This window comes from Rhyacophila brunnea, unplaced genomic scaffold, assembly GCF_057557595.1.
Source record: "Rhyacophila brunnea isolate RB1 unplaced genomic scaffold, BYU_Rbru_1.0 scaffold_10, whole genome shotgun sequence".
Taxonomy (NCBI): Eukaryota; Metazoa; Arthropoda; class Insecta; order Trichoptera; family Rhyacophilidae; genus Rhyacophila; species Rhyacophila brunnea.
The window spans coordinates 32,017,445-32,031,124 of record NW_028232752.1 but is presented as its reverse complement, the minus strand read 5'-3'; the positions used below and the strand labels follow the sequence as shown (position 1 = coordinate 32,031,124).

At 32.1% G+C, this 13,680-nt stretch overlaps 1 protein-coding gene across 1 annotated transcript; it reads right to left on the bottom strand.

Moving 5' to 3' along the window:
* Positions 1–10,348: 10,348 nt before the first annotated feature.
* LOC147079090 (histone H2B.1/H2B.2-like) lies at positions 10,349–10,714 on the bottom strand. The gene has a single exon (XM_085955857.1). The coding sequence runs from the start codon at positions 10,712–10,714 to the stop codon at positions 10,349–10,351; it is 366 nt and encodes a 121-aa protein (XP_085811983.1).
* Positions 10,715–13,680: the final 2,966 nt, after the last annotated feature.

Here is a 13,680-nt window from a genome sequence, read left to right as displayed (position 1 = left end):
AAAATTAACAAAGTGTTTTTTTTAAATAATGGATATAGGCCTCCCTTAGATCCTTTCACTTATCTCGTTCCCTGGTTCGTTGCAGCCACATCAATCCACCGAACTTTATGAGTTCATCTATCTAGTGGTTTTTAGGGCGTTCATGTTGTCAGTGACGACCTTAGACTAAGTGCCGCCCTTAGATAAACTGAAAATTCCCCCCTTCCCATTTTGTTTTACTAAGCCAACCCTAAATAGTCTTTCAATACGATCTCATAGATATTTTGAGTCTTTTTATTATTCTGTCATTAAAGCGTCAATTACATTGAGCTTCTTTACGAGCTGTTTGTTGGAGAATTTATAATCTGCCTGTAAAGTCGCCCAGTGTAATCATCGAACAAGCTAATACGCAGGTTGTAAACACTCTACCAAAAAAAGTTGAAAGCCGGTCAACTTTACACGCTACACGCCGGCGTGTGGGCCTATTGCGTCTGCGCAGTAGAGCGCAGTAGCAACCTCCCGGTAAAAAAACGAACTACGTTCTGTCAAAATAGTCGCTGGCTTGTGGCTTCTCAGCGAATGGAAAGTTTTATGTGTAATCATCTGATCATATATAATGAAGAAATAATCATCAAGCTGAGTTTATTAATCAAACAAACTATACTATTCGGTGATTCATTTTTTCTTGAATCTGCCGCCCTTCGAATAAATGCCGCTCATAATCGACGCATGGTCTGCGTGCCCCCACGGGACGTCACTGCCTGTGGTCGTTTAGTGTGTTCCTCTTGTGTACCCCTGGAATAAGGGAGATATTTATTATACACTTTTCAATGAAATTCCTATATAACCAAATTTTGACACATTTTACAATAGTTCAAAACTTTCTAGACATTGATTTAGTTATTAATAATATTGGATATGTACATGAATACTCTTTATAATCAATCTTGTTAATATTTGAATAATATTGAAAATGTTTTGGATATTTTTCAGTGTGAAATCAGTCAGAAATGGACGTAAACTTAAGTTTTGTACGCTTTTTATCAAACGATTGGTTTTGCTATCAACGGTAAGTATGTATAAACAATCCATATGCTTACTTACATTAATTCTTCTTTGTCTTTTTATCTACTTTCCTTATTTAATACTCTTATTAAGTTATACTGCCCCCGTAAGGAAAAAGGCAGATTTTCGACAAAAATCACAAATTGAGTTACTGTACAGATTATGCTCTACGTGAAATTCTGAACCATTTGAAAATGTATTTCGGTATAAAAATCGACATATTGTTTTTTGTTTTTTTTCACGAAAATCGTAGTTATTCTAAACAAGACAGTATAACAAGATTCATAAGCAAAAACACAGCATCGATTGAAAATATGCTGGTTTTTGCACCATAAATTAAATTTAATGATTCATCCACATTATTTAAAAATTTATTAACAAAAGTTGAAAAAATGTCTCATTATCTTAAAATGTGAATTTGGTACTCGTAGCTGCCTTTTTGCTTTATCAACAACACTCTTCTTATTTAAATAAAATAAATGTATTTGTGCATTGTATCCACCTTTACCCAATTGTATGTATCGGTAGACATCGACTACCTACCGCTCAAACGTAGTGTATTTTCATTTTTCAATGATAATAATGCATTATGTCCCATTCAGGTGTGATCCTTTTGTGAAGATTTTGTACAATACTAGATCTGGATCAATTCTCACAATAGAGTTACAAAGTACCCACGTTCACTGTCTGATCGAAGAAAACATAACGTCTTTTGATAGAATTTATAATATGGCAGATGTTCCGAAAGTGAAACGAATAAAAATGACTGTAAAAATAGAGCACAAAGACACAATTGACCAAATATTAAAAAAAATGGCACGAGCTTACAAGATTAAGAAAATATTAATATAATGGTTTTGATTGTAAGGTAGGTACGGTATATTGCGGCAGCTGTCTGTATGGTGTACCTACGCACGTACCTATTTACCTCAACCCACAATATGACGTGTATGTATATATTTATATGTTAAATGGTTTTTTATATGCATATAAGCTGTATTATACATATTATATTAAGACCAAGCGGTAATCTGCCGGCTTACAAAGTCACGGCTTCCGGGCTCGAATTACGGGTCTGACAATTTCACATGTTGTTTTCCAATGTGTGTTTCCACCCATACTATGTACCTAATAGGTTGAGAAAGTGGCTAACACTGCTGTAAGCAACAGTGGGATACGTCAAAAATACTAGTTTTGAGATAATCGTAAACTTTGCTATAATAGCTATGTAGAAATGTAGCTGTGTTTTTTTTCTTGTAATTTATTAATTATTATTTAAAAAAGAGTCTAGTGATTAAATAATAATATTATGTTGGTATAGCTTTCAGCAATCGATTGGCATACTTATCTCAAAATCATCTCTTTTCACTTTATTTCATTGTTGCTTTCGGATAGCGATATATTTCTTGTAAAAACAAAAACAAACCTCAGGCCCATAATATGATCTTCTTAAAATCAAACATGACGATGTGTGTGTATATTGTAAACGTAAGGTAAGGTACGGTAAGGTAAACTAGTATTTCTCTCCAAAGCAAATCATTTGAGCCTCCGCTGAATGCTTGTCAGTCACTTTTTCAGCCCATTGGGTTCATTCATTGGATCAAATACATACTAAAAAACCTCTTGCCTTGACGCTTGGTCGAATCACGACTCTCGGTTTCATAGACGGCCGCTCTAGCAACTCGGCCTGCTCATTTATTATTAAATTATTTTATAATTTCAATTAAGTACATAATAATATTATGTAAATTAAAAAAAAAGAATGCACACTTATGAGCGATACAACTGTACGGTCACGAATAAAAGCTTCATGTAGGTACCTACATGGACCATGATTACGAACTCTGGATGATTTCTGGGAGTGCGACACTCCACGCTTTTGTAGGAGTGCAATCCAACGAATTCTGTTGTAACTGGCTCTGTTTCACCCTGCAATCACGCTACAACAGTAGTCTACGAGCTGCATGGTTGCCACACCTTTACATTTTTCAGTGGCGAAGGGTGTAGGTAGGCTGTTAAGATCCGACATAAATAGTGAAAACTACACTTTGTCAGTCAAACGTATTTGTTTTCATTGAACTATGAAGACTACAATGTGTAGATGGTGTTTGTTAGTTTTTAAAATTCAATTAAACACTGCCTATCCAAGCCATAGTAGACACTAAATAGTCAAAAAATATTTGTTTATCTATAAAATAACTAAAATTATGCCATTAAATCAAACATAATTTTTAGATATTTCAATAGATAGAAGAATATTTTTTTATCTATTGTGGTTTGGACTATTCAGGGCTTAATGAATTAAAAAAAACTAACTCACATCATCTGTAATATGTATTCGTAATTCAACAAAAACAAAAAAGTTTGCACTATTTCTGTCGGATCGCCCATAGCGTACCTAAACTAATATGGTTTGGTTTAGGCAGGGTTTAATTGATCTTTAAAAACTAACCATCACTATCTGCAGTTGCATCAATGAAAACAAATAAGTATCACTGACAAAGTTCAGTGTGCACTATTTATGTCTAATCTCAACATCATACTCGTACCTCCACCCCTCGCCACTGACATTTTTATTGTCAAATTTTGCGTAAGTAGAATCAGTACCCGTTTTATTATTTCTTAAAAAAAATTTAATTCTGACATGCAGGAAAAAACTTTCATATTTACGAAACACACTCTGAAAAGTTATAGTATACCTACGTCTCTCTTTCTTCATTTGTCTCCTCTAAGCAGGGCATGACCTGTTCATGGCAAAGGGCATGGGACCGACAGAAATGCTCCGAAGCTGTACTGTGACACCATGAAGGAACTAGTAGTATAATATTACCATATTGTAGAATTAGTTGGGGAAAAAATCTAGTAATTTTAATGATCCTAACAATTTACTTAAATTGGTATATGAAGTGTTATACGTCTGTCGTGTTAATTAGGTCTATTAGTACATATAACAATCATTTTCAATACAGTGCCGCGTTTTATAAAAGATATTGGAATTCGATAACCTAAGTAGATTTCAAATTATTTCAGCTGCAAATATTTTGAGTGGTTGAACACTCATTGTTATATTATTATAGATATAATACGTAAATACACACCTTTATATATTATAATATTATGTATAATATTATATATGTATAATAATAAGTTATATGTTAATATTAATAATTTAATATTCAGTATCTACTATCTCACAGTGCCAATGAACGATAAAATAGAATAAAGTAACACATTATGTATAAGTGTACAAAAGGTACTTGTACATATTTGTAATTATTTGCAATAGGCACATAAAAAAACCATAATACATAATATATCAATTATATCTGTAATTCATCGACCTCAAGCGACAGAAAAATACGTATTGCGTTTTCCTGAAAGTGTTCTTTTGGAGATACGATGCACTGGCTAATGATAAAGTACAGAATTATATTATTACTGGTAGGATTCTGCCCCCTGGCCGCCTTCAGCTCCCCGATCTCCGCTGATTTAAAATAATACAGTCGTAGAAATGTCTTCGTGGTTCTATTTAGTAACATACCTAGTTATTTACAGTTTTTATTATAAGATTTGCACAACTTTGATGATGTCGTAAGACGAAAAGACATCCAATGCAAACCAAAGGTAAACACAATGTAATTGCGATATTTGGGTCTTATGAGGGCTTGAATCTCGTTAGAAATTATTTTTAATCAAAATATGGATCAAGGGAGTTGACGTAGGTATGTATTTTTGGTTTTCCTTCTATCGGTTGCCCTTAGATTAAAGAATACAGTTGCCATAATGTTAAATGGGATTTGAGCTAATGGTTAATCTGATGACAAACTCTGGTAAACCAAGCATGTTAAAATATTTTAAATTATAAAGTTTAATTAATAATCTATCTGGAATCTGGAAGGTAACGAGGTATTCAGGTGGCTTATCTAAGTGAAGGTAAGTATTATTTATTGTATACTTATTATGATCATATTTTGTCATTTTGGATAATATTATTCCTTCCGACTGGCTTCCGAGTTTTAGCACACTTCTTTCAAACGTTTTATACATATTCGGTCCCTTTCAAGGAGTCCTCGTGAGTCATCGTTATACACATAGGTCCTTATAAGGGACACGTGTTAACTGCTTGACGTCCCAAGAATAAAGGGGGAACCGGGAAAGGTAAACTAAAGAACTACCAAAGAGTAAAGTCCTGGAGGTATCCATTGTGTATTTCCCCTTCACGAATAAGAAAAGTCTTACGGCAAAATTTATTACTGCCGTGTCCTTTGACATTCGTTTATTTGATTTATGAAATAAGAAATCGAAGTCTTTGTCTCCTAATAACGAGTCATTAAATCAATATTTAATTGTTGTTACTTTATCGTAACGGAATCTATTGTATTTTGAAGCCAGATTTAAGTGTTGTGATAGGTAGATACCTATTTAGGTAAGTAGTACAATACTATTGTAAAACATATAACTGTGTGCGAAAGAAAAAGAGAGATAATTTAAAAAGCCTCTGTATGATAATTTCTGTTTCTGTGAAATTTATTATTTAAGTTATTTCTACTTATCCCTTTTCTTATTTTTGCATATCGATATCCTGGATCTATAGGGAAACAACTCAGCATACCTTGTTCTAATATAATGGCGTTTGAAAATTTTACTCAGGTTCTCATTTCATGTTAAAGCCTTGATTTTTGAAGTATATGTTTATTTGGTAGGTATTTAGTTCAAATGAACTAAGCAACATACAATGAAATTTTACAGTTTAACAAATATTCAATTCAGGCATTCCCGTTCATAATTAAATTAATAATTAATCCCATAAAGGCATAAAGGATTATTCGATTTTATGACCCGTTGAAGATATTTTTGATTATTTTTACAACGTTTTTATTAGCTCGTATTCTTGTTTGTCTGGTGGTTTTTTGTCCAGTACAAATCTTGCAATCGATTTTTAACTAACTTCTCGACTAGCTAGACATTTGAAACTTTTAGAATATATCAGAACACGATGCCAATGCATTCTTTTAATACTTTTAGCCATCTTTAAGCAGAATTGAATTAATTTTCAGTTAATTCTGTTTTGTATGGAAAGTTATTTCAGAAAAATCCGTAAAATGTAAAAGACTATTATTGGTTGCTAAGGTGGTGGTCCTAGCAACTAAATTATTAATATATACGTGCGTTACTATGGAAATCAAAATGAAATATCAAAATGACATGTCAGTATTCTATATTTGTTTGTTTGTTTTTTATTTACTTCATATCAAGTACAAGTTTGAGCATATTGAGCATAATAATTCAACAGAAAATTTAATAACGTTGTATATAAAAAGTTCTTTTTACTTGTAATTATTTTTATTGAATTATAAAGAAAAGACCTTTCTTCATCGAATTGCATTACTTAAAATTTCAAGTTGTTTCCCTATAGACCTAGGTTATCGATATATTATGCAAGTATTAGGTATGTGGATTAAGTCTGTTTTAGGTATGTGGATGCCTAAGGCGCGGACAGGATTGGATGACACCTTTATAAAAAAATGTCCATGCAATAATAATTATTGATTGTCACTGACTGTGACACAGTACTACTCTAATAGTTAGGTTGTCACGATATTTTTACTTCTTGAGTAATTTTATACCCAGATTTTGAAAATATGCTCACTACGATTCGTGTCAGTACGGGATTGTAGGTAATATAATATAACATAAAATTTACGTAACCAGCTGAATGATTAAAAAATAGCATCGTCGTAGGTGCATAATATAATAATTAATATTATACTACCTCTTTTTAGTGTTAATAAAATAAGTACCTAATTACCTACCGTGAAAATGTCAAAGTTATTATTGTATTTTTATATTAAAGTCTACTACGGTATCTTTTTCTTAATTTGACAGGAATTGTTATGTTATAAAACTCCTCGCAAGATTTATTACAGAAGCAGGAAAGATTCCCTATAAAAGATATGACAAGGGGCGCCAATACACCGGCAATAAATTATTTCGCTTCGATTTTGTACAACCATCTGTTGAAATAAAATTCTCACGCTCTCATCTACCGCAATAATCTTGATTCTACACTACCTCCGAACTTATGAATTTTAGAATCAGAGGGGAGTATTGCACCCCTTCCTCTTAATTTTGAACGCAGTGGCGTCGAAGTTTTATTAGGTACACAGATTCATAATATCGATGGCCTAATAAATGTTAATATCCCGTAAGTGACTTTTTACAAATTTTGCAGGAAGCTAAAAAAACTAAATATTTAATATCCCGTACTTAATAGTATCCCGTATCATTATAATAACTATATGGCATGCTAATAACCCGTAGCGTAAAAAATGGTAAAGCAAAGCAGATAACGCCTAATATTATAATGATAACATCCGATAAAACATAATATATTATAAAGATAAACATCCAAATTTGTTATATTACTTACTGTTTTACCTTTTAAATAATTCAAAAGTGTCATTTGAAGCTAAATTCAACACACGTCATGCAACACGCTTGACAGCTTAGAGGCAAGATACGGATTCCTGCAATGTTCAGATAAGGGAAATTACTAAAACGGCTGTATCATTTTGTTAAAATAACTACAGATACAGTAATTTCACAGTCGATAGGCAGTATTTTTGTTGTTTTTTGTACATCAAAAAGTCATTTTCGTCATATAGGTCAGATACGGGGTATTAACATTTATTAGACCATCGATATAACGTAATGAAAAACAATAAAGTATAATTACTAATATTGTAAAAGTTAATCATTATTAAAAACTGTATTGGTATGAAATAAAATTATTACTTTTGCAGAGATATATTAGCTGCAGTTTGTCCTGTCTGCGGTTTGGAGGGTGAGCGAGACGTGAGGAAATGACCTTAAAACATTCTGAGTTGTTTACATGGTACACCCGCACTATAGTGTGTTTTAATTTAAAAAAAATGTATAAGTACTTATAATTATTATAAGATGATAGTGACGTATAGATTCAAATCCAACTTATCCAATTTTCTTGGTATTAGTGTTAATATCGTTATTATAAATATATACGTTATTAAAAATTGTATGTCAAACTCTTGCAATATTTAGATATTTGTGTGCGTGGTCTATGAAATAAGAAGTACCTATCCCCACCACATCTCAAAAGCGTCAAACATTTCTCTTCGGATTCTTGGAGAGTTAAAGTTTCTACACGGTATAAGAAATCTTAAAAATAACTTTACTATGGTTTGATGCCTTTTTTAGTTATGTTAATTATGGACGTTTTGGCATTTATAGGTAAAATTAATTTTAAATAATATTATATAATTGGGTATTTTTATTGATATTAAAAATCCTGTTTTGAAAAGTCTGTAACTTATTTAAAGCATAATTATTCACCAATTTTATTTAATAAATATTTTGGTTCCATTATAATATTTAAAGTATGAGCATATTGGTGCACAGCAATATTTTGGAACGGAACTGCAAGAGTAATAATTATAATATGATAATACATATTAGGATCTTGTGAAGATATACTTCTACTGTGAGAGTCTGGTGTACGAGATATCCAGAAAAATGACGAAGCTCAAGCACATAATGCAATCTTGGTGAAGTTTCGAAAGCTTTGACCTGTATCGTCTCTGATATCACCCGTAAATATTAGTTGATACAAAACGTGTATTCTCAATGCAAAAAAACATCAAATATTTTTATTTGCCGCCACTGCATAAAAAAAAGTTTATTCAATGAACTAAAAGGGTTAAAATGATCCGCCGTACCAGATTTCAATACATTTTTTAACCTAAAGAAATTTCTCAGCATACTGTATGGAAAATAACTGCACACTAATATTACCTGGTGGAGTTTTTTTACAAACAACCCCAGTGTTATTAACTTATAAATATGCAACAGGGGGGCGCGGTACTAAGGGTGCATTTATTAACTCTCCCGGGCGTATGAAACATCTCGTGTTAAAATGTACATTATAGGTACGATCGACACCTGTGATTTTGCTCTTTCCCACGCACGTCCGGTTAGCTTCAGTGTTACCTAGCTAAAATCTGTGAAAGTTGACGTTTAGAATTTAGAGTAATCTCTTCAAATATATTTTACTGAAATAAATATAGGCAATTCACTTACCACATCATAATATATGGCACTAGTAACTTACTTATTATGTTATAGAGCTACTGTTTGTATCAACAGATTATTGTTTTTACGAGAAATTGATGTTATACACCTCAACCCATTCGATCTAAACACACATTGACAAAAAAAATCTAAATTTGCCAGACCTGGGATTCGAACCTGAGACCCAAAATACGGCCATTATGGGCGTAAATTAAACTTGGGGTGACTTATAATAAAGGATAATTTTCACCAACGCCAGTAAGTAGGCATTTACATAAGTAATCGAATTCCTTCTAAATAAAATAAATATTACCCTCCAAAAAGATGTAGTATAATATATCTGTTGGTATGTTTTATCTCCATACAGTAGGAAAATTTAAAATAATATGCCCATGATGGCCGCGCGGCTTAAGCGTTGGCCTATTGCGTCGTGGGTCCCAGGTTTGAATCCTGGGTCTGGCAAGTACACATATTGTTTTTTCAATTTGTGTATGAGTCAGAGTATGGACTTAATATGTTGAGCAAGTGGCTGACATTTTGATCTCTCGTAAAAACAAAATCTGTCAATACAAACCTCCACTCTAACTGTGAAGGGCCATAATATGATCCTATTAGGATTTGACATGGTCGAAAGAAGATTTTTCACAATCTAAGTGTAGAAAATCATGGCGACAGAACTACTACTGCTAAATTTTAAATATCCAGTGGTGGTTTATCTCACCGAAAATTTTTCGCAAAGGGGTCTCAAAACCTGTCATCGCAAACCTGACATAACCCACCACTGTATCCGTACATACACAAGTAAGTAGGTGTGGTTGTAGGGCCTATTTAGCACACATAATTTTGTTAATTTATTTTTCATGTCATGCTGTGATTATTTTGAGCGTTTTGCTTTTATAAATTTTAATGTTTACTCATAGAAATATATAATTGAAATTAAATTTGAAAAGTAACTATGTTTATTTCTAACAAACATTCTGGCTGAGAATTTAACCTATCCCATTATTATGACAGATGAAGTGCCACGTAATAAATTATTTTATTTACTAACAATATATTATATAATATATATTTTTTAAATTATTTGAAATACGATCGAAACCATTCGAATTGAAAGCATTGGTGGCCCTGAAAAGGGCCTTTTTAGTGCTGAATCGTTTATCAAGAGTGTCCTTCGATTGGTCAACAATCTGTCCATTTATTTAGAGCTGGTAAACTTGGTGACCGCCTTTGTGCCCTCACTGACGGCATGCTTGGCGAGCTCGCCAGGCAAGATAAGTCTGACTGCCGTCTGGATCTCTCTACTGGAAAGAGTGGATCGCTTGTTCTGGGAAACCAAGCGTGATGATTCTTCCGCGATCCTCTCAAATAGATCATTCACTAAACTAGTCATGATTATCATTGCTTTGTTGGATACACCAGTATCGGGATGAACTTGCTTCAATACTTTATGAATATACATTGCGTAGCTTTCTCTTCTCTTCTTGTTTGTTGTTCTCTTCTCCCTCTTCAATCGATTTTTCTGAATGCTTCCTGTTGATATCTTGACAGCCTTGGATACCATTTTGACGAGTATTTTTTCAAATATAACAGTGTTGATACCCCGTTATAACAAGGAATTGTGATAAGAGATTTTTTAAATATTGCGTAATAATATATGATTTGGCAGTGCGACCGTAGCGCGTGATGGTACGACAACAGTAATATGGTAGGTATTACGACTGCTCTCCCTTACTACCATTTATATAAGAACCGTAATTCCTTATTATTTCCCCCCCTTTTTATTCAATTCGAGTTCATTGTGTATTATAATAATTATCACTATGCCCGCTAAAGGCTACTCTACTCGAAAAAATACTTCACTATCAAATCGTGCAGGACTTATGTTACCAGTTGGAAGAATTCAAAGACTTCTTCGTAAAGGAAACTACTCAGGAAGAGTGGGAGTAGGATCTTCTGTATACCTGGCTGCTGTCATGGAGTATCTGGCAGCAGAGGTTATTGAACTGGCTGGTAATAGTGGTAATGAAACACGCGATGGCGGGAAGAAGATGATTGTTCCAAGACACTTACAGCTGGCCATACGGAATGATGATGAGCTCCATAAGCTTCAGGCAGGGTTCACCATCGCTCAAGGAGGTGTCGTACCAAATATACATAGTGTACTCTTGAATAAGAAGAATATGTAAATATTTTTGAAAGACCCAAAATAATGACTCTGTACGACTAAGGACTACGATTTTGAAAAGGCCCTTTTCAGGGCCACCAATTCTATTCAAATTGATTGATTTCGTTTCTAGATACCATGTACGTGTAGGTACTCTCAAATGTTTTTAGTGTTATACATACATTTTATTTAAATTAATTAGGTAATAATTATTAATTGATAATGTATTTTATTTTAAAGAAATACGTTGAATAAAGAAAAGATTAGGGGAATACACCAGTAGCGAAGGGTGGAGGTAGGCTGTTAAGGTCCGCTATATATAGTGAACATTAAACTTTGTTACTCATACATTTTTGTTTTTATTCAACTATTACTACAATTTACACATGGTATTGAGAAGTTTTAAAAATAAATTAAGCCCTGCCTAACCAAGACATAATAGTTTTTGTATATTTTGGGCGATAAGACAAAATTGTGCACACTTTTTCATTCATACTTAAGTATTTTTTTTCGTTGGATTGAGAATACATATTATTACACATATTGTTGGTTCATTTTTATTTTAATTCATTAAGTCCTCCCTAACCAAACTATAATGGATACAAAATATTATTATATATATATATATATATATATAAAATATTCAAAGTTATGTATGCTTTAATTGCATAATTTTAGATATTTTATAGATATACGAGTATTTTTTTTACTATTATCTATTATGGCTTGGTTTCGCAGGGCTTAATTAAATTTATAAAACTAACCAACACCATCTGTAAATTGTAGTATTAATTCAATGAAAACAAATACGTATGACTAACAAAGTTTAGTGTGCACTATTTATGGCGGATGTCAACAGCCTACCTCCACCCTTTGCCACTGGAATACACAATATATAAAAATAACTCAGTAGTAGAACTTTTATTATTCTTGGAGGAATTTATGACAACGAATGGAAAAAGGACTTACATTATGTTACTTTACTTGTTTCATTAATACTTTTTAAAATTATATATTATTATAATATAATCTATTGACTGGTTTCGTCTTACGATATTATCACGTTGGAAGGTACTAGAAGTAACTCGATTGTTGAGAGGTAAATTACCTTATTCACTACTAACGAGAGTATTGCGGCTCTATTCTGAATATGTATTTTGCCAGACGCTAAAACGAACACTCATTCACGAACTATGGTTCTAGATAACAGAGGATAACATACTGTAAGTCCAGAACCCTCACAGCGTTTTTTTTTTTTTTTTAATATTTTTTAGATATACTATAACTAAGGTATATAGTTAAAAATATTTATTTTAATATAATATTATGGATATAATGACATCATTATTTATTTCTACATTACGCGAAGTTATTGAGATAAAGTTTGAAATTTTCTTAAATATTACCTACCAACCAGCCTAATGGAGCGTTTGTATGCAATATTTTGTCACAACTCCGTTGTATAGCGTGGTTCGTTTTTATAGGTATCTTAAAAGATAATTATATGCCTTATTATCAGTTTAAAAAAATAGTCACATATTGTATATATTATCTAAAAGACTTTATGTTTTATCTATGAGCAAAGTCTGTAAAATTGTATTTACATACTTATCACTAGTTATCAGACAGCACAAGCTTATCGCTAGAATTATTATAACTGTGGTTTTACCCTCCAGGTCAAATACGATTAGGGGAAGAATATTATAAATCTTATCTACACATTGTTTATTTATTTTTATTAGGTAGAAGCCTATGACAAACTATCTAATCGCTAAGTCTTCGGTGGTATGTTGGACCAAAAATTCATTTTAAAAACAACGATAAACAAAAATAGATGTCTATGGGCGATAAGGAATACTATGTAGGGATGTCAATTAGGGGACTGATACGATCTTATCTTTTAAAAATATTGTGGACTATTTTCAATTTAGTGATGCTTTGAGAAGACGATAAAAATTGTTCTTCTCATTGTCCGCATAGTTTATCTGTGTAAAATGAACATTTAGAATTTAACTATTTTAATATAACATTTTTAATATAAATGGTTCCATAATTACTATGATTCAAAAAATAATAATTTCTGGAAAACGCCATTTAATATTTAAAACCCTTAATGTTTTGAGAAATTTAAGTTTTTGTTATGAGTGTATTGAAAAATATGATTATTTAGGTTAGTATTGTATCTATAATTTTGACAAAATAGTAAATACTTGATAATATACACTGGCTCTGAGGTATGTAATATTAATTAATCCTTGTAATATGATCAAAGCTCATATCGGGAGTAAGTATAACTTAAATTGGAAAATGACTCAATGTATAGATTTCGTACTTATTATTATAATGAAGCTTTTTAAAAACCT